Consider the following 27,202-nt stretch of genomic DNA (forward strand, 5'->3'; position numbering starts at 1 on the left):
TGGAACCTGCACAACACAACCAAAGTACTTTGCCCCAACGAAACAGTGAGGTTGTCAATCTCACCGGCTTGCTGTAACAAAGGATTAACCGTATTGTGTGGAAGATGATTGTTTGCTGTAACAAAGGATTAATCTACGCAGGGATCTACAAGGTACTCGACGGATTTATGACAAAGCGAACAACGACACATGTATAATCATACGCAACATGACACTATTAATATCCTTTCTAGACTTCCTTGGTCGCCAGGAGCTCCATCTTGCCGGTGTCCATATGGAAGGAGAAGCGGCCGAATCCCCACGTCTTGATGAACACCTTCCCTGTGCGGCCGGCGTCCATGTCGCTGGGCCAGACGCAGAGGGTCCTGAACATGGGGTCGACGGGCAGGCCACGCAGCTTGTGGCAGAGCAGGAGCAAGTCGACGATTTTCCTCTCCAGAATCCAGCCCTTGTCGCCCTTCCCGCCGCGTACCCAGAGCTGCAGCTGCTGCTGGGCGTCGGTGACCAGGCAAAGGCGCCCATCCGGCGTCTCCCCGATGCGGTACTTGGGGTTGCGGTTGTGCGCAAACAGCTCGCCCGGCGCCGGCAAGTAGGAGAACCTGAGCGTGGAAGGGTCCAGCACGAGCAGGCGCGAGGACTGGCAGGTGTGCCAGTAGATCTTCCCGGCGGCGCGCACGGCGCGTCCCTCGAACCAATAGGGGTCGAAATCGACCAGCACCTGCTCGTCCCGCGGGAGCGCGCGCCAGCGGCACTTGCCGTCGTCGACGGACGCGACCCAGGCGCGAGGGTGCCCTCCGTCGATGGCGAAGCAGACGGCCTCGAAGCAGAGCTTGGTCGGGTGCGTGCGGGAGAGAAGCGCGGAGCCGACGTAGTACCTTGAGCTGCGCCAGCGGCGGTCATCGGGCACCGTGTCGCGCGGCGGCGGCGAGAGGACCGTGCGGCGGCGGGTGGCCGGGTCGAGGACGAGGAAGCGGGGGAGGACCACCTTGGGGACGCTCTCGCTCGGCTCGAGAAGGAGGAGACCTTGATGCGCATCGTAGACAAAGAAACGGGAGGCGTCCGGGGCGAAATCGAGGGAGAGGCGCGGGGAGGAGGCGTCGAGGGGAGCGAACACGGCGGGGGTTTCGACGATCTTTGGATCCCGCTCAGGGAACGGAACGTGGACCTCGGCTGGGTGGAAGAAGTAGCCGAGGAGAGGAGGGTCGCGAGGGAGGCAGCGGGAGGCCAGGCGGCGCCAGCGGTGGGAGGCGAGGGCAGCACGGAGGAGGTCGGCGAGGGAGAGGCGGCGGAGAATGTCCTGAAGGACGAACTCGGTGAGGACATCGATCGACGGCATTTCCGCCACCGTCGATGAGGAAGGAACCAAGGTGGAGGAAGGCGGGGTTTTGGTTTTTCTTTTCGTCTTCTTGCCTCTGCTCTTCCACGCCGGCGCCATGGTCTCGCCTCCCTCAGTCTGGCTATAAAATGGAGCAGCATTTACTGTTTGGAAGAAAAGCAAAACACCACCCACACAACACCCACGTCGGGTGAAAATACAGCTGGGCATGGGCAACGCGGCCCGGATGACCCGACCTAGCCCAAAAATCCCGGGCCGTGCCGGGCCGGGCTTAGGCCTGATATTTGAGCCCGAACATCGGCAGGTACTGGCAATCGGAGTGGTGGTCGTCGATTGATAGCGGCAACATCATCAACCTTGCCGGCGGAGCTCCACCGACACCAGCGATAAAATCGATTCAGATGACGACAACGAGGATGGCACCGATAGCATGGACTAAATCGTGTTGAGTTGTCGTCATTAGTTTAGTTATTTTGTCTTTCAGTTTAAAATTTTCAAACTTTGTACAAATCTGAATGAAATCCACCGCGTTTTAAGTTCGATGCATGTTTAAGTTCCTATTTAGACCGGCGCTTTAGGTTTGCCGGTGTGTGCAGCCCTCTCCAAATTGTGGGAGCACGTGTCGGCGCCTCCAATAGAGAACTGTCGGCGCGCATGCCGGTGCCTATTTGGGGTGTGTGTGTGGGGGGGGGGGTGTGGAGATAGTACATGTACTTCGTTTGAACATATAAGCCTCTACATTTCCAAAACAACAATATGCCTAAACTGCAGCATTCTAATGGCCGAAGATGAAATGTGAAATGCCTTAATTATGGAAAACCACACTTTTGTGTTCTTTTGGCAAAAATATGAGGTGTGTTTTGGAAACCAAAATGTTGTCGGCGCGAACTGCATGCCAATAAGTTGCACGGCACCCCCTATAACGGCCTTGTAGCGTTGTGGTTGAAGGGGGGGGGGAGGGGCAATTCTGGGAGCATAAGAAAGCCACATGGCTTGTGCGCTGACATCGACATAAATGCCCCGATCAACTTATTCTACGCGGCGCATGCATGTCGGTGTGGGTTTGCGACCCGTCACGGTGCGGCTCCCGAGGCCAGTGTAATGGCGTCCATCTACCAGCGTCGTTCCACTTGGCCTCTCCTCGGTAAAAAGGAGATAGCGCTACTCGGCCTCTGCATTCGCCATCCTATACGAAACCCTAGCCACCGCATTCGCCATCCTCTACCAAACCCTAGCTACCGGGGGGGATTTGGACGTTTCTCCCAGGCATATCCTAGGGGTGCTTTGAGAACCGGTTGGGCCACAACACAGAGGCCTTCCGGACAACCAGATGGCCCGTTCCTTCAGGATACCAAACGCACCTCCTTGTACTACCAGAGCGTACGCTTTTTCCGTGGTGAGGCATGTCGTCGTGGTGTAACAACAGATGCCATGGGATGGCTTAAGTTGGGGCCGAATGTGCGCTAGAGGATCCGGGGGAGGGTTTTGTTAACAGGGAAAGAGAGAAAAGAAACCGGATTGTATTGATGAACTTGGCCGATGGCCATAGGTTGAAGATGGTACGGTACAAGACCTCTGCTACTCGCTACTGATCGTCGTCTAATCTCTCGCTGTTCGTCCCGCGCGGGGGTGGCCCTCCTCTCCTTATATAGGGGAGATGATGGCTTACAAGGGAAAAACCCTAATAGAATCTTTGATGAGCTAAGCTACTTTATAAAGCTACTTTGACCCAGCTGACGCCGCTTCTGTCTTTAATCAGGGACTGATGACCTCGTCCGGTATCTTTTACGTCACCTTCTGCTTTGGCGCCAGGGCTTCGATTAAAGCTGAAGTGCCATCGTGGTTGTGGTGACCCACCATCGTGGTTGTGGTGACCCACCACTGCCACATGGCAGCGGGACCACATGATGCAGCGGGGTTGTAGTAGGGTCTTCCCGCTGACTCCATTATCGACACCATCAACAGTGACATGGCTAATCGCCCTGCCCTTTGCTTCCTGGGAGGCGTCACAGCTCTCGTAGGACACCTCCATTGAAGGATCTCCTCGTTGAAAACATAAGTGAGCATAAAGTATTATGATTCGATTCACCACGCGATGATAATGTCAGTTTGCTAAATGCACACAAGCAAGAACAAACAAGTAGGGAAAAGGGTTGACCGAGGTCCCGACCAGCATCTCCGTGTAACGCCTAGTAAATGCAAATGGTGATGAGGGCGTCCTGAAAGACGCAAATATTTTCAAGATCTAGGTTTTCACCGCGGTGCGCGACGCGGAAGAGAAGGACATGTGGGACGCGGACGAGATGTTGGTCATGCCCACCACCGCGCGCGGCTGCCTCCGACCGAAGGATACAACACATAGCCTATCCCACCTATGACTTGACAAGAAACTAAACAAGTGGGAAAAATTCCAGATCTAACGACCATGGCAAAAAGCGGGTCAACCAAAGTACCGTCGCTGGTGAAAGCAATGTCCATGATTGTTGTGCCCCATGAAGCAGCTTGATTGGCCGGATAGCCTTACGATCTTTATAAGAGTAATACTTAACGTATTTCAGCTTTCAGGCCCTGGCCTTGTCTTGGATCTTGACGCAACAAGGAAAGAGACGCTTGCTGTTATAAAACAAACTTGTGCATTATATTCATTCTTAATACTCAACAATGTGGCAAACTAATACTGGGCTTGTTGTGTTTCAACATTCTAGCGTATTGGAGTTGGCATGTACTACCTCCATCCTAAATTTTAAGGCCTATATTATTTTTAAAAGTCAAACTATATTAAGTTTGACTATGTTTATACCAAAAATCATTAACATGCAAAATATAAAATTAATATCATTAAATAGATAATGAAAATATATTTTCGTATAGTATCTACAAAATATTATATTTGTTGATAGATTGTTCTAAAAGTTTAATCAACATTTACTTGATTTGACTTTCAAAAACAATACTATAAACTTTACTTGGTTTGACTAATACTGTACTAGTATGGTATTGTTGTGTATCAATATTCTAGCCTATTGGAGTTGACATGTATGGTACGTCATGCTGTTACCGTAGACGAATAGGGTCGAAATGCATCTAGGTCATGTATGAAAATGCATAAACATCACGATTTCCGGTGGACTTCTTTATTTTTTAATGCTTCCTCCACCATTAATTGCCGGAGTTGACTTGCATCGTCTGTCCCGCTGTTCCATGGTACTGTACACAAACATAACTTGAAGCTCTTAAGAGCTAGGCACTTCATCCATTCAATAATACTTATAGTGTTTTTTTAGATTCACTTATTTTGGCATGTGTATAACTAGTCTAATTGTAGTGTGTAAATTCACTCATGATGACGTGTATGTAGTTTATTTTAAAATATCTAAAACATCTTATATTTATAACAAGAGAAAATATTAGGTACTACAATTCAATCTAGTTTAATCGATGGGACCACAACCATGTGTACCTCCTGCCTGAGTCCGCACCAATCTAATCTGATTAGAGAGAGTATAAACCTAACATGCTAGGACACAAAGTAGCCAAAATAGCGTCTCCTCTCAGCCGCCGTCTCAACCCTAGCCGCCTCTAGTTTATCCTCCTCCATAGATTGGTTCCCCCTCCTCCGGTCGGCTTCGCCGGCGTCGGGAGGAGTGGGGAACCCGATCTATGCGTGGAGTTTCGAATAAAAGTATTGTTTTCATTAGATTATGTTAGGATTTTGGTAGCCGCCTTCTTGTTGGTTTCCCCTCAATGGAGATGGCATCGTCTGCAATAAGTGATCTTCTTCCCGGCGTCGATGGTGGTGTTGAAGAATCACAATTTTATAGGTATGGATCTTCAGATCTTGCTTCGCCAGATCGATTTTGGATCTTTTGTCATTGTTGCCGCGAGGAGGATTATCCTCGCAGTTTTTGTCCCGGCTGCTACGTCCTCGACAATGGTGATTCGTACTCTCGGCTCTCCATCGACGACGACAAAGCTAGTCGGTTATTATTCCCCGATATACCGGTGTTGGTACTCTTGCCGATGTTGTATGACTCGCTTTAATGGTTGTGTGCGTGCACACAGCCTTGGCATTGCGGCTCAAAAAATTATGGGAGAACTTTCGTCGGTATCTACAGGTCTATGGTTCGTTATCTATCTTTGGCTGCCTTCGAAGAGTACAAGATTGTGTTCGGAAGAAGAAAGAAATTGAAGACCTCGAAGATTTGTTACTATCTTTTAGACTTTATTTTGTAATCGTTGGAGTCAGTTCATGTATCTCTACCATGTACTATTTGTTGCTATGAATATATGTGGTATTGATTGTCAAAAAAAAAAAAGTGGCCAAAATAGCGAAGAATCGAAAAGAGGCTACAATGGCTGTATTATTATGCAAACGTGGAATGTAAATGGTCACGCTTACGCAAGACTCCAAATGCAGTCCACTCAGGATTTTAACGGTTGCACAATTTATCGAGAGCGAATATTCCATAATTAGTTGCATCTGTATCTAATTATTACATGCCACACTTGTGAACTTTCAATTTTTTTTAAAGTAAATCATGAACATTGGTTATTGTTATATGTTGTGCCCCGCAAAATTTGGTCTCAAAATACGACCGCATATGACCTGCGCGAAAAATTTAATTTTTTTAGTGAAACTTCATGGATGCAATATACAACACAATCTAGGACCATAATTTATTTTACTATATTCTTTTAGAAATTTGAAAGTGCAACATACAAAATGCACATTGTAGTTTGGTGTAGTTTCCCGAGATATTTTCCAACAACGTGCGGGCCTCTCGTCACCTGCGGCCCGTTCGTTCCGCATCAACGTTCGTGCGGCTCTAAGATCCATCCGACAAGCCACTGCCTGTGGGTCACTTGGGTCCGAACCCCAGCTTCCTTTTGCAGAGCAGAGTGGCTGTGGCTCCCATCGTTTCCGCGCCGCCGCCCGTCGCCTCCAAATCTCCGCCATTCTCCCAACCATCCCCTGATCCCACCCCACCCCGGCCTCCTCCTCCCCGGAGGCCCCTCGCGTCGGCCGGAGACTCGGCCGCGGAGCAGAACGAGCCGTGGATCGTGGCATTTGACCAGGGAATCGCCCGTCTCCACAGGCCTCCCCGGATCCCGAGCCCAAGATCCCCTCTTCTCCCCGCACCCCGGCTCTGCTCAAATCTCGGTCTCCTCTGCAGCTCGATGCCAAGTTCCTGACCAAGATTAGTGGATTTTTCGCATTGATCGATCCCCGGCCAGTCCCATGGGTGGATTCGGCGGCAACTGCCGGCTGGGGTCCGTGCTCTTCTTCTCCGCCTGGATCACGCTCGCCGCCCTCAACAGGCTGCTGCGGCCGGCGCCCAACGGGTGCCAGATGACCTACATGTACCCGACCTACATCCCGATCTCCACGCCCAAGAACGTCTCCTCCGACAGGTACGGGCTCTTCCTGTACCACGAGGGGTGGAAGAAGATCGACTTCGACGAGCACGTCAGGAAGCTCGACGGCGTGCCGGTGCTGTTCATCCCCGGCAACGGCGGAAGCTACAAGCAGGTGAAAGGCCTGCTTTGACGTTTGCAATATACATGTCATGTAAATGACGCGTTGCTACTTGTAGCCTCAGTTATGAACTGCAAAATGATATCCTCCACATGTTAGTAAACTTTGAATAATGGCCTCATGAGTGAGTCATAAAAAGCAAGACCAATGTAACAGTAGGCATGTACGGAATTAGGCTCGTCCGATGGCGCCAATAGATTACAGGACTGAACAGAACTACATATTCTTTACTGTTTTGTACCTTGTTATCATTTATTCCTGACTGAATGACCAGCAGTAAACAAGTTGTGGACTTGTAACTATGCTTATTTTGTCATTCTTTCTATATATTACTGTTACTGATAATCATATTACCATCCTTTCTCATTGTTTTATCATGCTATGGATCTAGGTTCGCTCGTTGGCTGCAGAATCTTTTCGGGCATATCAAAATGGTCCACTTGAGCCATCCTTCTATCGGGAAGCATCTAGTACGTCTGAACTGGAAGACTTCTCCCTTCCATCACGATATGGCTGTATGCTGGATTGGTTTGCTGTTGATCTTGAAGGAGAGCACTCGGCAATGGATGGTCGCATACTCGAGGAGCATACGGAACATGTTGTCTATGCCGTCCATAGGGTAACCAATCCTTACTTGTAAGATATGATCCTAGGCTCTTAGCATAGAGTGCAATGGACCTTTCAGCCAAAGTCATACTCACTCAGTTGCAAATGTGGAGCATGTTTTGATTGGTTGAGACAGTGGTTTGACCAATACTCCCTTTGTATGCAAATTATATAACACAAGCTTGATCTCATTACTTACAAATGACTTTTATCATGTAAACATGCATATTAAGGAAATAATTGTTTGTCAAAGCCTAGTCTTAACCAATCAGAATAAATCATGGAAAAAAAAACCCTGAAAGAGTAACTGTGAAAACTTCTATTATCGTCTACAAGAAGCAGGACAATTTCCACAACATTGAATTTTCAAATTGTTCGATATGATTATGTTCCTGCAAACAAATTCCACACAATTACTTTCTAGTGGCAACCAATTTATGTCTGTCTTTATAGTTCTATGAAGTATGAAAATAGTATTGCTTACTGTTTCCAATATCAATTCTGTGCTCTGTAGATCCTTGATCAATACAAGGAGTCTCATGTAGCGAGAGCAAACGACGGCGGTCGATCTACTGGCAACTTGCCATCTAGTGTTATACTAGTTGGACATTCAATGGGTGGTTTTGTAGCTCGAGCAGCTCTTGTCCACCCAGGCTTAAGGAAAGCAGCAGTCGAAACTATACTAACGCTCTCCAGCCCACACCAGTACTCTCTCTCTCTCTCTCTCTCTCTCTCTCTCTCTCATTCTTTCTATTTCTTGTGTTGCTTCTGATTGGGTGGGCAGGCGAAGTCTCACTCATGTTGTCAAATCATTGCTTATCCAGGTATCCTCCTGTTGCTCTGCAGCCATCTCTGGGTCAGTTTTTCTCCCATGTCAATGAACAATGGAGAGATGGGTACATGACAGGAGAATCACGTACAAGCAGTCCAAAACTCTCAAATGTGGTAGTTGTTTCTGTATCAGGCGGCATCCATGATTATCAGGTATTATTTCTGCCAGAGTATTTTCATTTATATAGTTAATCACTTAATCCTATGCACATTTTGTTATGTCTACGTCTTCTTCAGTGACAAGATGGCCTTCTTTGTTAGCACTTGGATACAGCAAAATTCTCACAAAATCTAGAAGACCATGCCTGCAATATAGTGGATTGAGATTATAAAATCCGTTTTTGTTTTATTTTCATAATTATTAGTCCACTGTATTTTTGTGGTAGATGCAATGCTTCTAATGAACATGTCAGTGTCACGGTATAACTCATAAGTGTAATGTTATCTTTGCTGGCACTCTTAAGTATTCTTAGAATATTAAGTTTCTGTTTGCAAAACATAAAATAAAATCAGTTTTATTCCTGCATCAAATCATTGTATGCACACTTAAAGCTGACTTTACTTATACCGATAGTTTTCATTACTTAAATTATTTTTAAATGTTGCTTATAAGATTATGAATTTTCATAGAATTTCAGATAGTTGATTCAATGCCACATTGATTATGGCATGAATTTTGTTAGATCCTTGATTATGTATGGTTAGTTGGCTACAGTGTAGCATTGAGCGACCATTTCGTGACATTGATTAAATCTTCTAAACAAGAGGTCAATCAAATGTTGAGTTTCCATTTATTTTGATTCAGGTTAGGTCAAGGTTGGCCTCATTGGATGGCATTGTACCTTCTACTCATGGCTTTATGGTAGGAAGCTCCAGTGTGAAGAATGTTTGGCTGTCCATGGAACATCAATCTATCCTATGGTGTAATCAATTAGCTGTACAGGTTGAAACTGTATTCCTTTAAAGTGCATTAAGTGATATACATTGTATACCGTACTTATGAGGATTTTAACCTTGTCCAGGTTGCACACACTCTTCTTAGCATGATAGATCCCGTGGACCGACAGCCATATTTTAGCTCACAAAAAAGAGTTTTCGTGTTTGCAAAAATGCTCCAGAGCGCAGTTCCTCAATCTTTGAGCTGGATGAATCGTGTTTCAGGTTCTCAATCTTCCAATCTTCTCTCAAGTGATACCAGGGATGCTGGTGGTACGACTCGTTCTTTCCGTTCTTTCATCCTTTCCACAATTTAATATTGATAGCCTAAAAGATGAAATATTTGTGGGATTGAGTCCTATTATTTATGAGCACATAAATCTTCACCGGGGATCTGAAATCTAGGTCAAAAGTGATCATTCGTTTTCATATGGCATCAAAAGGTTTCTGAAAGTAGTTTGTCTTTTTTTGAACATTTGAAACTTTACAGGGCATCTTGTGTATTTCAATTTGCTGCCTGTGGAAGTTCTGAAGCGATTTGTGAATGTAGTTGTAGTTCAGCTCCTTCAAAATAATTTGGATGTCCATGTATCTATTTCAGTACTAACACTGATTTATTTAGAATAGTTTAGGTAGAATAACTATACTGCTATACTGTTACATTCATGGAAGTGCTAGTTTAATAAGTTGTATATAGCATGCAAAATTGCTAATTTGGTATGACACGTTACTTTGTATGGAAAATTGACGTGTGTCAGATTTTATAGTGAATTTGTTCGCTGATAGTTTCTACTTCGTTTTATTTGATTTAGTGTGTCTTTATATACATATTGAAACACTGTATTATAAACGTGGCTTTAACCCTCAAAATAACCAGAAGGCGTTATCAAAAAAAGTGGTGCCATAATCTCATGCCAGTCTTGTTGTCTTTACATAACACCATATTTTCTGTAGAATTGCAGCGAAATGATTCACGATTTTGCCCACCATCTGCTCAATGGACAAGTGATGGCCTTGAAAAGGACCTGCACATTCCGTCAAATTTGGTTACCGTTTTAGCAATGGATGGCAGGAGAAGATGGTTAGATATTAAAAAGCTGGTAGGTGAAATTGTCTTACTAGTGCTCAATCAGTGTAGCTTTTTCCAAAGTTCTGCTTATTATTCGGACACCTTATTATAAAGTTAGCACATGCACCTGTAATTGAACAAACTTTGGCTGCTGAACTGTTCTCTCATTGAAGGGTTCAAATGGAAAAGGACACTTTGTTTTTGTTACAAATCTTGCTCCATGTTCTGGAGTGAGGATTCACCTGTGGCCAGAAAAGCATCATTCATCCATCCAAAATGAGATACCTGCCAGTAAAAAGATAGTTGAGGTCACTTTGAAGATGGTTCAAATCCCAGCAGGACCTGCACCAAAACAGGTAATATTTCTAACTGTTGATCTCTCATGTTTCCACATGCTGGCATTCTCTGTCTTTCTGGTTCATGTGCAGGCTTTTTGTTTCTGATGTGTGTGCGATGATCCAAATGTTTTTTTGTGTTTCCATTGTTGCTCTGTTTTTAAACCATTAACTGCAGCATCTGTATCTTATTTTCTTATGTCATGTTAGGCTACTACCTTAGAAGACGACCCTCAAATTTTCAGTTCTATTAAGTTATTGGCATAGATTTAGTATATTTTATATTGTGCCATCTACATGTAGCAGCTCCTCCTTCCCTTCATTTTCTCAAGTATGTATGTGCAGCGAAAATGAATTTATTGTGAGGGTACTTTTTCTTTCTTAATGATGCCATTGTAATAATCACTATACAGTAGATCAGTTTGTTATCATTGCTGATTTGCCTTCCTCCATTGTAATTAACATAATATCTGTTATCTTCTGAACATTGGCATTGCTATCACTTTTTGCTTGTCGAGCAGGTAGAACCTGGGAGCCAAACTGAGCAACCGCCTCCTTCTGCATTTCTTCTGCTAAGTCCAGAAGACATGAGTGGTTTCCATTTCATGACTATATCGGTGGCATCACGACCGGTATTACCTTGAACCATTCCTTTTCTCTTATAGAATGTTCTGCACAACCAATCTTGTTTCCTTTGTGAGTTGACTTTCTGAATACAGTGTGCTTTGAATTTCTTCCATCCTTACCTCTTAAGCAAGATGTTTTGTTACTTCTGCAAATAAAACAAATTATGTTAAGTTTAGGGTGCGTAAATGCAATGAATAAAAATATCTTATAACTAAAATATTGTGACGAAAGTCTTCTATTCAAGCATGCACTTATTCTCATAAACAAGTTTTATGAGATCAGGCTCAGTTAGGTCTTACCACTTAATTGGTGCTGGAAGGCCTCCTTAGAGCTCCGATTTTTTTGTCTGCCCGGAGCATTTCGGCCTTGCATCTTGACCATTCATTTCGCGTTGGTTGCTGATCTTGGCGCTGTGCATCTTTTTACCACACACAACCTTCACTGTCTGGCTGACTATGGCCCGGTGCTGTATGGGCCTGTTTGCAGCCAGCATATCTGCCTACTGCTTGGGTGTGGGTGGATTGGAGGAGAGCGGGAGGAGCGGCGTGGTTGCTAGCCTTGTGGTTTGGTCATATTCTTGATGGCGTCCGTGGAATTTCGTGTATCTAACATTGGTTTCTGCTTCTTCCTGTCTGTTCGCTCCATGTTACCAATGTGCCTCTCCTACAACGTCGTTCCCCTCCCCTCTTCTCCACTCGCTCGCCTTCTTGGCCGCCGGAGCAGGAAAAGCATGCCCACGCGGGTTGACAGCGCTACCTTAGATAAGTCTTTCTAAAAGGGTATTTTCTATGAATGATTCTTAGGCAATCCTCATCGTAAATTTTTGTCATAAACAGATAAGCCTGCAACTTTTACTTGAATTTCGGATATTTTTTACCCAGCTGAAGAAACGTGTTATCAGTTTCTATTAATATGATATATTTTACACTAGCTCTTATACATCAGAAATGCAAGTAGAGCTGCGATTACTGTGTTTTCATGTTCATGTTGGATAAGCAAAAATGTTGAAAATTATTAACCAGAGAATGGCCAACAAGCTGAGTTCAGTTACCTATTGGGGGTGAACAGTGCAATCTATCTTTACTCGATATAGGAGCTGGAAGTTTAGAAAGTGCTGGATGTTAGCTCCTACCCATACTAAATGTTGGGTGCAGCCTTCTCTCAATCTCTCAGCTCATTCTTAGTGGGCACACACATGAGCAAGGAGAACAGGGGAGAAACTTGCTTGAGCAACAAATGCTCTTTCACTATTATATAGCAACATATGCTACATCTTGGCTTTTCAACTTACTCTCCATATGGGGTGCCTCTCCTTATATAGAGGCTTTAGGTCGGTGCTACAGTAACCGACCTAGACAACTAATGTCTAGTTGGCTTCTACTAAGCAAAACCAATCTTGGAGATGGCTGGTCAAATCCAACTTGGAGACTGCTAGTCAAAGCCAACTTGAAGACTGCTGCACACAACTCATGTGCCCTGTTCTCACACACAGCAAGCACACAACCTATGTGTGCTATTCACACTACAGCCTGCACTCAACCTACGTATGCAGGTCACACCATGACAAGATTATATTTAGGCTAACAATCACCCCCCTAATCTTGTCATCTTCTTCCTCGTCTCCAGGATCTCCTTGTTCAACGGCGACCAACGCCGCAACTTCTTCCTGCCACTTCATCTTGAGACGCGCACTTGGCTGCTTGATCCGCACATACCGGCCGCACGCACAACGCGCTCCAACACGCACAACGCCGCAGGCCTTCAACAGATCACCAACGCGCTCAGACGCACGACGTGGACCGGACACATACAAGTTGGGCACACCCGCCACGGCCACGTACAACCTAGACGCGCACGAACACGCTGGTCGTCGACACCGCACGAAGTGGCTTATTTCCCCCAAGCCGTGACCTGCCGTTGCCGGAGATGTTGCAGCTCCCGTCATCGTCCTCGCCGCCGTGGCCGCCGTCGTGGCCTCACGGACGTGAACATCGCTGCATGCCTCATCTCCGCACGAACAAGGCCACCTTCTTCCTCGGCAACACACACCGAGCTCCTTCTCCGCCGGCGACACACGCCTGATGTTTCGGCGACATACGCCGTTGATGCCGTCACACTCAAACGCGAACCTTCTTCACGATCGTCCCGCGCACGTACGCATGGCGATCCGATCTTCTCATACGGGAGCCACCTGCTCATCCGTGAGACATGTGCGCCGATAAGCACATCACACCCGGTCATGGAGCCGAGCCTCTCCGGCCGTTGCGCCCGCGCAAATGTTCAGGCTGGTCTCCGGCGACACACGCCGAACCAACACTCCAACGACGAACGCCGGAAGGATGTAGCCGAACTCGAGCACGAACTCGAGCACAACGGCGACATACGCCTCGGCGACAAATGCCTCCGCCGGACGTCAACTGCCCGCGTCTTCGCGCAGCTCTGCCTCCACGTCCGCCGGGTTCGCCGCAGACTCACCGCTTGCCATGGCCCCGAACCATGAGGCTCTGATACCAATTGTTAGCTCCTACCCATACTAAATGTTGGGTGCAGCCTTCTCTCAATCTCTCAGCTCATTCTTAGTGGGCACACACATGAGCAAGGAGAACAGGGGAGAAACTTGCTTGAGCAACAAATGCTCTTTCACTATTATATAGCAACATATGCTACATCTTGGCTTTTCAACTTACTCTCCATATGGGGTGCCTCTCCTTATATAGAGGCTTTAGGTCGGTGCTACAGTAACCGACCTAGACAACTAATGTCTAGTTGGCTTCTACTAAGCAAAACCAATCTTGGAGATGGCTGGTCAAATCCAACTTGGAGACTGCTAGTCAAAGCCAACTTGAAGACTGCTGCACACAACTCATGTGCCCTGTTCTCACACACAGCAAGCACACAACCTATGTGTGCTATTCACACTACAGCCTGCACTCAACCTACGTATGCAGGTCACACCATGACAAGATTATATTTAGGCTAACACTGGACACGTATCCACTAGAAAGTAGGTTTTGCAAAAATAAAATCCTAGACATGCTTCTTGAAAATTCTGGTCCCTCTACTCAAGGGCTTAGTTTGTATTTATGGATATTGTTTGTATTCATGGAGACGATACATATAGATGATATTTTATGTATCTGAATTTATTGCTAATTTTATGTCTGACTTGAATATGAATATACAGTTTGCTGCAGCAACTAGTAAGAAATACAGTTGTAAAATGCCTATCATGTATTATATCCTCCCAAGCAGGCAAGGTGTAGATAGGTCAAATTCTTTTGTCCATGTCCATGAGTCCATCCCATATAACATAACCACCTGGAGTTTTAACGGATTTGAAATCATAGTGTTATGGACTTGGCCAAAGCAATGTGACGAGCTGGCACACACGCAAAGTGGCAATGACAGGGATTAGGTCAATTAAAAAAACTGAAAGGTTCTCTAGTTATGAAGAGACCAGATTAGGTGACCTGAGCAGCAGAGCATCCTCTGTGGCTCAAGTAGTAACTAATTTCCACGAGTAGGGGGCCATGGAATACACTATTGTAGTAGCTGTGGGGTCCGAATATGTGTGTGTGCGCACCGAAGTATTGGGCACAGCTTGGGTGGTGCTTCAGCACAGATTCAAGGCACTTTGCCATGAGCAACGAGTGTGACAGATCTCGCGAGGCACCTGTGCTGGGAAACACCGTCTGTGCACTTGCAGGACCAGATGCGGATGGATCAAGGGGGAAGTGGCCAAGGTAGTGGTGGAGTGGGATGGAGTTGCCGTGGAGGAAGTGGATCCACGCTTCATAGCTAAATCTAGTGAATTTGAGAACTATAGGTCGTAAACCTGTTAAAATGTGTCACAAAAAACTAAATCCATCAGTTCAATTTGAACTGCCATCTCACGCACATGTATGGTATTTTTGTGGTTATAAAATTTTATCAATAGATGCACATTGCAAATGTTTCGTTAGCTTATTGAATTATGCTCGTTGTTCTAATCTTTAGTATCCAGATGATTTCAGGCAGACCTCCCCCAGCAGCTTCTATGGCAGTGGGCCAGTTCTTTAATCCAGCGGAAGGAACAAGTGCACTTTCTGTTGCCAAGATTGTCCGCTCTAGCTATGCTTCTGAAGTTAGTAATTACTAATTAGTGCTTAACAGAGTATTGATTATGATGTTGTCTACTGTACGGTACAAAATGAGCTGAAACCTGGATGTCTTAATTCCAGGAAATATTTTTGAAGGAGGATCACCCATTGGCTTTAACCTTGTCGTTTTCTGTCAGTCTTGGTCTTCTACCTGTTATATTATCACTGGGAACTACTGGATGTGGAATAAAAAACATTGGAGACCAAATGGAAGCTGATAAAAACAGTGAGCGACTGCTTCTCTTTAACTTTCTTGTACTCCTAGCAGTTACCTATAAATTGGTCATAGTAATAACAACTAATGCCAACCAGTATGCATCCTATCCGATCATTATGATTTACACCAACATAAGAGCTAATAAAAGCCAGTATGCATTATATTCTGGCCTTTATTATCTATGCAAGACATAACCTCTTCGCCTGTCTGTAGACTGATCAACCTGTATATTGGTTGTTGCACCTGATTAAGTAATACCTATCAGTTTCAAGAGCCTTGGTTAAGCATTGTTACTACTTTATAACTATTCGTATGTATGCATTGCAGACCTTTGTAAATTAAGGTGCTTCCCACCTGTTGCACTGGTTTGGGATTCTGTATCAGGCCTACACATCATTCCGAATATCTATTCTGCGACTGTAGTGGTTGATTCATCACCTGCTACTTGGGATTCAGATCAAGGGGCTGAGAGAACTACTGTGCTAGTTCTGGTAAGTTTATTTGCCGTGCCTTTTAATTGTATTGTGTGGAAGGGAGCTCACTAATGATACTGGAAAATTACATACTATGGAAATATTTTTGAATTTTGCAAGGCTCTGAACTTTTATTGCACCTGCTTATAGATTTTGTCTATCTTCTAAATTACCATTGTACGAATGGCTTTAATCCCTGTGTTCTATCGTTCTTGTTTGCCATGCATGGTTGGCCATTACCGCTTTTCATCCAAATACACGTTTCCACGAGACTAAAACCCTAGGATGACTGATCGATCCTAATGATTCTACATTGATGTTAGGACTTTGATTCTCGATTTTACACTGAGTCACTGATACTACAATTCGCAATCCTACCGTGGAATCTCTGATTTGCTTCAGGATCACAACTCTGACAAACTTGATGTACTCAGCTTTTCCGTGTACCTCCTAGTGACATGCCGATCATGCTGTCAGTGCCACAAACTGTCCGGCTTTAATCACCTAGCTTTACTGTTATCCTCAACTGACTGATGCCAGCCTAGTACCCACTAGCCGTGTACCACATTTGACACGTACTAAAGTCTCTAAAATTCCAGATCTATAACTTTTTATTATTATTGTTATGTTCATTTCTAACATATAATGGCACATAACAATGTTGGGGTGCCCATGCATAGTGTGTCTGTACTTGACTACAATTATGCATGAACTGAATACTTAATTTTGTCGGCTTCAAATATTGTAGGCTGATCCGCATTGCTCATACAAAGTCACTCTCCGTGCTTCACTTGGTGCTGCAACGAGCAGGTTCTTTTTGTTGTACATGTCTGAGGTAATCTTATTGTGCAGGATACTTTTATGCATCATTGCAGTGTACCTAGTCCTTGTCTGAGTCATGTTTTGAGGATGATATCGTAATGTCTCTCTCTGGTGCATCACGTTGATTGTTGATATAGCTCTACTAACTGATCAACATAATATGGCCTTAATGTGGCATATGCTGATATGTGCTGACAGTGCTGTGGCGGTTATTATTTGTTTGTACACCTTTTGTAAAGGAATTTCATGGTTTTCAACCATTATCATTTGGGGGGGGGGGCGCTTTTGGTTGCCCGCATGTGTTGGCTAGCCAGGCCCTGACCTCCTGAATCCCTCCATCATTGAGGTCCTTAAACTTCACATACCGGCTACATCCACTGCTGGTCTAGGGAATGGACCACCTAACCATGGTAAGAAGGCCGTGGGGATGGCAAGCATCCCTAACCCAAGTGACTACAATATCTTGTAGGAAGTGGCTTCTTCCTACAACTGCTCTTGGAGTATCCATCCCCAAGCTTGATCTTCTCCGCTGAGCACTGCAGGCAGAAAAAAACAACTTGGGCTCAGATAAAGTTCAGTCACCCACTTTGCGCGCATTGTACCTAAGCAAAGACATCTACCAAAATAAAGTGTGGTATTTTTCTTACCAAGCGACAATGGCACGGTTGGTTGCTGCACAATGTGTTGCAGAGGGGTCCCACTGATTAACACATCACAGTAACCTGCACAATGACTCTGGAATGGTACATTCGGTTGAGGGAAAATCTCTGCAGAATCGTGCTATGTTCGGCCTTACGGTGGCTGTACCACTATGGGCCTTGATTGCCATGCCGAGCCCAGTAAAGAAATGTATCAGCTCCATTGAACCGATCCCTATTCCTTGCCCACAGAAACCTACAGAATGGAAATAGGGATTGGTGACGCTGCCACCGCCGCCGGACAAAATAGAAGGCGAGATGCAGTCCCTGGCTCCCCGCTATATGCAAGGTGCTCAAGGAAGACCAACGGTGTGGTGGCCGGACCCCAGCCACCACGTCCACGGCCATTGCGGAGGCCGCCGCAAACTTCTTCTGAAGGCGCATCGGCGCATGGCATATTCCGCAAGCAGCGACGTGAATCCACTGGAGTTGTTGATTCTTGTCCTTTTTGGTTGACTAAGAAAAGGAGTGCACCATAGTTGCCTGGTAAGTCTCCAGGCTCTTTGTCGTTCCTTAGGGTCTTGGGTCGCGTCCTGGCGATCGACTCGCTCGTACCCTGCCTCGACCCCGACTCCGTTTCTGGGCCGATGAACCCGATTCAGGGAACGTGGCACTGTTCCCCATTTCCGTCTACTATGGGCTGAGGTGTGCTTTAAGTGCCGTGCTGGCCAGGCCTGAGGCCTCATCCAGGAAACCAAACACTTAAAACCAGTATCTGTCTGGCCTGGTTGGTCCTCATGCAGTGAACCAAACACGCCATTATGTTACTTAATTCATACGGGATGTACATATGTATTTATCTTCTCGCGATTAGGGCATGCGTATTACATATGCAGTTTAGGAAAACTCAGGGTTTTGTGTTTTTTTTGCTATACTATCATCTATCCTTTGCAATGGTTACGTGTATTGATGATTATAGAATCACTGTTCTCTCAGTTTTACACCATTGATGGGATTCCTGCATATTTGCATAAAACTGCTAGTTACTGTAGCTGGATAACTGCAAGATTGCCCATGGTTACGTGTTAAACTATTATGCTGTCTTTTGCAGATTCTTGGTTTCATGATTGCTGTAGTACTGTTTGGCCTGATGCGGCAATCATCAGCATGGGAGCGTGATTGTTCTGTGCCATCTATTTTGTCAGCTATAGAGATGAACCTGAAACTGTCAAGCCCATGGATGTTCCTTTGCTTCACGCCAATACTTCTATTCCTTGCCTTTTTGTTTCTCACTACAGGGCAAAACCCTCGATTTGGGACCTTCTTGTTTGTTACGGTGATCTGCTATATAATTGCTAATGGTTTCACCATTTTGCTGATACTTTGTTCGAAACTGATTCTGTATGTCGCGGCTATTCTACATGTCTTCGTCAAAAGACGGTTAGTACACCCAAATACATCTTATTAAAGCAGTTTTGATATTTCTTCTGTTATGTTTGATCATGATGCAGATACTGTTTAAGAGCTAGGAGCCTTAAATTTATTATTTGTATTTAAAATGTCGACTTCACTCCCTGGACTATCACGTTTGTTCGATTAGTAGCCTGAACTTTAAAATATCTAATTTTTTGTACCAGATCATTTATCCCCCGAGGCCAGTTTTGCCACGAAGGCATCCATCTCATACCTTCTCACCCTGATTTGTCTCCCTCCTGTCTCTCTCTTTCCTCTCTACTACTAGCTCGGAGGTGTCTTCTTCCTTGTTCGATCGAGTTGGACCCAAGTCATGACCTCACCATAGTGACCAAACAGTATAGGCTGGGTTGTCGCTGCCACTTGGAGCCTGCAGCCAGCACATGTGAGATTGGGCTTGGCTTTTGTCGATGCAGCACACAGCTCGCCTTTCGGTTTAGAAGTCACTGCATCATGGGGGCGCGCGTGCACACACATAATCATGCTGGACAGCACCATCAAAGATGCGTGTGGTGTCGCGTGAATATGGCAGTGGGAGAAGAGGAGATGAATGCACTTCCTCTTGACCCTCCACGGCTCCACAGAATGACATTTCTCTGCTCCATGTTGTTGGAAGAGAATTGCTCTTAGCATTTCGTCGAGCTTGTTGGGAGTGAAGCAGCTTTATCATTTGCATGTGTGTCGAGTTGATTGAGGTTTGGGCAGACGAAGCTAGGGGTCCACCAGACGGAGGTTGAGCAGGGGTTCTCCATGGTAGTAAACCATTTAATTTTCTGTGTAGGGAATCGTAAGTTTAGGTGGCTAAAGAAGTCAATATAAATTTTATGGGGTCAAATGTACGAACATGATACTTGTATGGAGTAAAGTTAGCTTTTCCTACTTCTCTTTGGAGGGTAATGGTTGATTAATATTATAGTAGTACCATATTTGATACTTTTGTTGTGTGATGCACTGGACTTGCGTAGCCTGCATTTCTAATATTACTTATGCTATGAGCTTACTATTTACCCATCTAAGTATCAGAACATCTGTGAGGAAAACAGGAACTGCGAGTTGTATCTAGAGATTGTTAGAGCTGTGGTATTGAATTGGGCTAGGGACTTCGCAGTAGCTATACATTTTGTCTTGAGGGTTATTAGATATCTAATCTTTGTTTCTGGAATCAAATTATGTCTTTCTTATCCATAGCGACCTTTTAAGAAATTAGCTTTTCTAATGCTATGTTTATGCACGATTTCTGTATCTTTCACTTCATATTCTGCATCCTGGGCAATTATTCTCCACAATTCAAATTCTGATAGTAAAGCCGCTGAGGTCTGTAGAGCTAATATGAATTTTCTGAAACTAGTATGTGTGCTTAAAACAGACCATACACAATTTTTCTGTTACTTATCTTGTAATAATGGTATACAGTTGGCAATCATGGGAGGACGGTACCCAATCTCCATTTATTCGCCAGTTTCTCGCTTTCTCATTCTCATTTCAATCTCTCAAGGTAAGTGCCTCCTGGAAGTATGAGTGTATGCAGATATTTAGATCTCGTTTTTTTAATTGTTGATGCTCATATTCAGATACTAATTGATGTACTTTTGAAAAAAGATTGTGCAGATGACTAAGAACAATACAAATATAGTTGTAGCATTTGCTACAATTTCTCTTGTCTGCTTTGTTCATCCTGCAATTGGTCTTGGCCTATTACTTCTTTCACATTCGCTCCATGCTCATTCAGCACTCTGCAGGTACATTTTATTTTAACTTAAACTGATACACACTAGTTATAGTTACTGTGCTAAATTTTTCGACAATGATCTGTCTGGAACATAAATTACGCAGGAGTTTATTTCGTACAGAAAAAAAACTTGTGCATTCTAAACATGGCTTGTTTATTCCTGCTAGCTCTGTTCCGGTTTATTGCTACCCAGGTAACAAAGTAAATCCAATCTAGTGCCACATTGATCTCCAAAGAAATATAATAGCCACTATAATTTGCTTAGACTTGAAAATTCAATTTTCAAACAGAAAAACCATACAATTAATCATACTCCCTCCATCCTGAAAAGGATGTCTCAACTTTATGAAGACGTGTTTTATTGTGTAGATATATGCAAATTTAGATAAAGTTGAGATATTCTTTTGTGGACGGAGGGAGTATTATATATTCTGAAAAACCACAAGACAAGATGATGGAGATCGTGGACAGATGTCCCATTAGTCAGTAAGTTACTTTTTGGTAAACGGGAAGTGGCAGGTGGATAATGTTATCTCTATATAGGAGTAAATTTCCGACCTTCATTTCTGTATGCATGCTTTGCTTATGAATCTTTATGGTGTAGGATTTTTTATAAATATTTTTTCAGAAGAGTGTACTCGACTTGCATTTCTTGCACCATTGTCTTGAATGCGTAGATATAGAATCGTAGCATGTACTTGAAATATTTGCAGAGGTATCCTGAATGTAGCGACCTAGTATCATTTATATCTATTACATATGTAACCCGAGTTGTTCAACTGATGAAGTGGGTGCCTTGGTGGTGTAACAGTTTCTTGGGAGCTTCGTTTCGTAATATCGCTCAGAAAAAGGGCCTCTATAAATCCAAGATGGGTAATAATCCTATTCTACTATCCAAAAGTAAACCAGATGGGATCGAGCAACTCCTGCCAATGGATGATAGCCCAACCGCTGCTAAAAGCTTTACTGACAGCCAGCTAGAAGTGTTCGATTGTCGGCATGGGATCATGATTCTGCATCTTCTAGCTACGCTCATGTTTGTGCCTTCGCTTGTTGCTTGGCTACAGGTTTGTCATTCACACCTATTTGAATGATTTTGGATATCTCCTCAATGTGCCATTTTCATTACTTATTACCTCGTCAGTGATTGCATATAGCATGGACTGATTTTGCCAGCAGCACCAGTAACCAGTTAGTAGCTATCCCAATGGACCAAAAGCCATTAGCCAGTGTCTTCTCCAAACCATTATATCTATCGTATACTAATTGTGAATTTGCTCCTGTATCCGTTGTTGATAAATATACTCCCTCCATTTCAAAGAATAGGGCGCCCTCGCTTTTCGTGTTTTTTTTCTTTGACCAAGAATTACTCTAAATATATGAAGTTTGTTGATATAAAATTAGCATCATTTGAAAATGTTTTTTTCAATACAAACCCAATGATACTAATTACGTACAATCTAATCAAGATTTTGTTCAATTTTTCCTGTCAAATTTCTTCTTGGAATACGCGTGCGCCTTATTCATTGATATGGATGTAGTAATTGATAATGAATCCTGGCTGGAATGGTGATCTTACTTGCTATGCACTTCTTAATATTTAGGCAACATGTGCTATATAGGTCATTGCCAGCAATATCCAGTTGTTAGTAATTCAATATATAACATGTTACTATCAGGCTTTCATTTGATGCATTCACTCCAAGCTAAAATCTGGGACCCGAATATGGCACGAAAGTGCCTGCGTAAGCCCTCGTGCGCGACTGCAAAGTAAAGGTGCCAGGGGAAAATTGTTGTGGGGCCCGGCAACTTCCATTTTTAAAAATGGAAATGCATTGCCGGTTCAGATTTTAAATGGGCACTGCCGATCACGTTGCGCCGCTGCGCCATCTTGATCACGTTTGCGGGATAGATGTCATCACAATATTGCTAACGAACCTGATTGAATGTCTACCGACCCAATGTACGCCAGTGCTGGCACGTCCCCGTCGAGAGCTACACCAATTCCAGCCGGCTCTGCCTTTTCACCCGCCGACTCTCTAGGCACATGGGTGCAAGGTACGTTGGCATGGACAGTTCTAGAGCTGCAATCGTCTCCTGGAGGCGTCTGTTAATGGCGATGACACTGCCCTATTGCTCCGAGTCTCGATACCTCGCCATTCTTGGCTGGAGGCAAGGCTCGGCGAGGCCTAATGTCGTTTCATTTTGAAGTTATTGGCACCTCCTCACCTAGTTTTAGGAGTTTGTACCCCCGATGTCGTTGTGTGTGTTTGTGTGTCCCTCCTCTTTGGAGGTTGTACCCCTGATGCCTTCCTGTTCAATGAAATGAGACGCAAATTCTTTTGCGTTTTCTAAAAAAAAGTGGCTATCACTATTGATACTTTTGATTCTAGAATCACAATTTGTATTCTATAACTTGGGGCACTCTGCAAGACATCCCATGAAAACATTGACAGGATGCTCTACCTCAGCCAACAACTTATGTTATGCTCCTTACTCAATAATGATTTAAATCTGTTCCTGTTTCTTTTTCTGTACAGAGAATCGGAGTAGGCCCGAGATTTCCCTGGTTTGTGGATTCTGCAATTTGTGTGGGTGTTATTCTGCATGGCCTTTTCGGAGCGCAACCAAGTGCCAGCTGTATGTCTTTCACGTTACCTGGAAGGAGAAGATACGAAGTCGGGCCGAGCTTTCTTTACCTCCTTGGTGGCTATTATTCCTTCGTTAGCTCCATGGCATTGGCACCTTACAGAGCGCTATATGCGATGGCTGTCATTGGTTTCATCTGTTTTGCCTCCAGAATTCTTGAGATCAGAGGTAAGATGAGAGGTGAACATAGCTCTAGAAAAAGGCACTGGCATAGACACTAGCTTGGGAACTGATTAATTCTGTAATGACGCTGCAATACATTAGTTTATAATAGCAGCTATTATTATCATTTTAGCTTTTGGTTGCGAACTAGGAAGAGCATTGTTCTGCTTATGATGGGATGCTGCGAAGTGTTGCCCTGAATTTTGAGTTGAATCAGATTTTGTTGGTCTGGACATATTTGTAACCTATAGGTGAGGTCTGGACATGCGATGGGAGCAGATGATTTGGTGACTGCACATACATTATGTATGTAAGCATGGTATACAACGATTGGTGATTGCACATACATTATGTATGTAAGCATGGTATACAACGATTTGTGTTGAAAGCGAATGAATGTGATCTTTGTAGGCCCTGTTCAACATACATGCCTATTTCATTATTTGTCTTATTGTTGTACCAGTTTGCTCAGGTAAATTTTTATCTGGGTGTAGCAGCAAAATCTTGCTGAAATTGGTAAATGAAGGTAAATATTCATTTGACAGTTCATCACAACATTGGCAACCACAAACTGGTGCCAATGACATGGTAGAGGCTGCCGTGGTCGTTCTGGTAGATGTCCGGCGAGCAATCAGCTTGGTGTGGTCGATGAACTTCCCCAAATGGGAACTCTCCGCCGAGCGCGATCAGTCTTGTAATTTTTTTGGCCTCTACTAGTATTTTGACTGAACTTTTTTGGCACATCTATCAAAATTTGGTAACCCTCAAAAAAAAAAATCTATCAAAATTTGGTGGGGTGCCAGATGAAAAAAGAGTTTGTTAATGCACACGTGTAGATTTGGTTTTTTTGAGAAACACAGTACAAAGCACCTTGAAATCTGAGTGGGCAGATTTGGATCTTCAAATTATTCAAATTAAGGAAGTCACCGCAGCGCTCGTTGACATGGGCCGATCTCACATCCAGGAAGATCTCTCGGCTGAAATCAATCACCTTTTTCAATCCTAGCTAGGCCAGCTCTCAGTCTCACGCATCTTGCGATTTTTTTGGGTAACAAGGGTCACAAGGAAAAAGAAAACATATAATTCATGTTTGTTCCCATGAGTCTGAGTACGTATTCAGGAAACAAATCACATACTCCCTCCGGTCCACCCATGAGTCTGACTACATTTTCAAGCAACAAATCAGATACTCCATCCGATCCACCCATGAGTTTGACTACATATTCAAGCAACAAATCAGATACTCCCTTCGATCCATGTCACTGTTTTAGTACAAAGTTATGCTAAATCAGCAACAATATGAATTGGATGGAGTAACAAACATGACAGAATTGTGTCGATTGCACTTGTGAGCTACAGACAACAAGTCTGCAATTTCAGTTCGAATTTGACAGAAGCTGAAATGAGGCAAAAGGCTTGCCATTTTTTTATTAAGTATAAGAGATTGGCCAAAATCGGCCAAAAATCGGTACAAACATCCTTGGCAACTGTCATGGAACACGACCATCGCGAGGGCAACACACAGCCACCTTGGCTAGCAAACGCACACCGCACACACACTGGCGAAGAGAGGGTCATCGAGGTTGCTCACCGGTATCCTCCCTGAATCAGCGACTCCGATTTCACCGAAGAAACGACCGCCTAGTAACACCTCACCGTAGCGGCCTCGTGAAGCCCATGTCGGTTCATGCCAAACAGATAGCCCTTCGCACCGAGACCGCCTGCTCCGATTTGAAAACAGGAGATGCACATGACCCGCGTCGAGGAAGATCTTCACGACACGACGATCCCACACAGGTCATCTCTCTAAATGCCGCTCGAGAGGCAGGAGCTCCGACTTCGCACCACAGGAGTAAATTTCTGCAAAGTTTCTGACTATAAACCCCGTCCGTTGTTCTGAGTTCTGATTGAAGACATGTTTTGATATGCACCGCCAATACTGAATGTGTATAATAGTACTGACTCCAAACTTGAAGAGGAAATAGGCAATTATTATGGGAACACTTTGCCTAAGTAGAACGTCATAATTAAGCTGAAATTCTGATTGAACTCATAACATGAGAAACAATCATGCTAGAAATTAACAGTTATACAAGATGATCTCATTTATATATTACATCTATATCACACCATGATTACAAATAAGGAGCTATTGTAATTTTATCACAAATCTATACTGTAGAAGACAAATTACAGCCGATGCATGCAGACTACCAACAAAGATACTACCAAAGACGGTTGAGGTTCTAGGCTTCCGTATCGACCAAGTCGGCGACGGCATCCATACGCGCGAGTACGCGTTCGTCGGTAAGCAGGTCGGGCGTAAACAGGTTCTTCCAGCCGGTGCACCAGGCGACGGCCTCCTTGGAAGACGGCTTCCCGGCGCCGGACTGCAGCCAGTGTCGCAGCGCATCTTCAAATCTGTCGAAGAAGAGCTCTTCTTCAAGGATGGACACCACGGTCTTGGCCGGCACGAGGGGCGCCCACTCCATGAGCGTGTGGAAGGAAGGGTCCATCTGCTTGGGCGGCGCGATTATCAGCTCCCGCACGAGACTCGTCAGCCACGGCAGGACGTGGCGCCGGGTGAAGGTGTCCCACTGTGTCTGGTCCATGTAATCCTTCCATGGCGAGATGACGGCGTACTCGTTGGCGTGGTTGGTGATCTTGCGCTCCACGGCGTCGAAGAGGCCGTCCGGCAAGTGGCCGACGAGGGGGATCCACGGCCGCACCCACTGGTGGCAGTCCGCGTCCCACGACGGCGTCCACTCCTGCGCGTCCGCCGCCATCTTCGGCTTGATCACGCGCTCGACGATGTAGAGAACTGAAGAAGAAGGCAGCGTGGCTTTCCACATCCCCGGCGTGCGCTTCAGCTGAAACACCTTCATGGACTTGACGACCGCCGCCAGCGCCTCCGCCCTCTCCGCTCTGCTGCGGGCGTCGTCGTCTCGCGTCATGTCGCGCAGCAGCAGCTCGAGGGTCTTGAAGCAGCACTCCTCCTCGAGCCGCAGGGCTCGTGCAAGCTCCTCGCACCGCCGGCGCCACTCTTCTTGGACCGCCGGCGTCGTGCCAGGAAGGCCGTTTTCGTACGACCTCTCTCCGTAGCCGATGCCGCTTGTAGTGTTGCAGAGCTGTACGGGGGCGACGATCCCTTGTCCCCGCGCGCCCAGGCCGGATCCCTCCTTGAAGTTCCACCGAAGCAGCATCTTGGCCACCGCCGGACTTGTTGACGCCAGTAGCGCCATGCCGGGACCGGGAGATCGGGGCGAGCAGGCGCGGCAACCGAAACCAGAACGAGATTCGATCGTCTAGACCTAGAGAGGCGGTCGAGTCAGGATGCTTGCAAGAGCTACGAGTACGCTATACGGTATTATATAGACCGGCAACGTGGACAGGACAAGACACGAAGCCGAGTTCGCCTTGCTGAGCTGGGCCCGATACTTGGACATGTACTGAAGCCATCCGTGTTGGAGTCCGTGTTGGAGTCGAGCGTGCTCCCAACGAATCCGAGAAGCCATCCGTGTATGTCCAGGTCGAAGCATCAAGCATGCATGCGACGCGTTGTATCCATTCAGAAAAAAAAACTCCGGCTGCTGTTCAAACCATCCAATGAATAGTAACTTGACG

The 27,202-nt window shown here is 45.1% G+C and overlaps 3 protein-coding genes across 3 annotated transcripts; 1 reads left to right on the plus strand and 2 right to left on the minus strand.

The window, feature by feature from the left end:
* Nucleotides 1-229: 229 nt before the first annotated feature.
* Nucleotides 230-1,435, minus strand: LOC124656588. The gene has a single exon (XM_047195304.1). It carries the CDS (start codon nucleotides 1,433-1,435, stop codon nucleotides 230-232), a length of 1,206 nt encoding a protein of 401 aa, XP_047051260.1.
* Nucleotides 1,436-6,217: 4,782 nt separating this feature from the next.
* On the plus strand, nucleotides 6,218-23,807 carry LOC124655389. Its single transcript, XM_047194291.1, has 18 exons — nucleotides 6,218-6,866; nucleotides 7,264-7,491; nucleotides 7,993-8,183; nucleotides 8,303-8,462; nucleotides 9,115-9,252; nucleotides 9,332-9,518; nucleotides 10,200-10,345; nucleotides 10,488-10,670; nucleotides 11,171-11,281; nucleotides 15,280-15,399; nucleotides 15,497-15,641; nucleotides 15,960-16,123; nucleotides 16,854-16,940; nucleotides 18,677-19,005; nucleotides 20,452-20,533; nucleotides 20,638-20,777; nucleotides 21,579-21,834; nucleotides 23,308-23,807. The coding sequence occupies exons 1-18, from the start codon at nucleotides 6,576-6,578 to the stop codon at nucleotides 23,635-23,637; spliced, it is 3,288 nt and encodes a 1,095-aa protein (XP_047050247.1). The 5' UTR covers nucleotides 6,218-6,575; the 3' UTR covers nucleotides 23,638-23,807.
* A 2,017-nt stretch (nucleotides 23,808-25,824) lies between these two features.
* Nucleotides 25,825-26,820, minus strand: LOC124656589 (septin and tuftelin-interacting protein 1 homolog 1-like). The gene has a single exon (XM_047195305.1). It carries the CDS (start codon nucleotides 26,818-26,820, stop codon nucleotides 25,825-25,827), a length of 996 nt encoding a protein of 331 aa, XP_047051261.1.
* Nucleotides 26,821-27,202: the final 382 nt, after the last annotated feature.

Source organism: Lolium rigidum, chromosome 5 (genome assembly GCF_022539505.1).
Source record: "Lolium rigidum isolate FL_2022 chromosome 5, APGP_CSIRO_Lrig_0.1, whole genome shotgun sequence".
NCBI classification, from domain to species: domain Eukaryota; kingdom Viridiplantae; phylum Streptophyta; class Magnoliopsida; order Poales; family Poaceae; genus Lolium; species Lolium rigidum.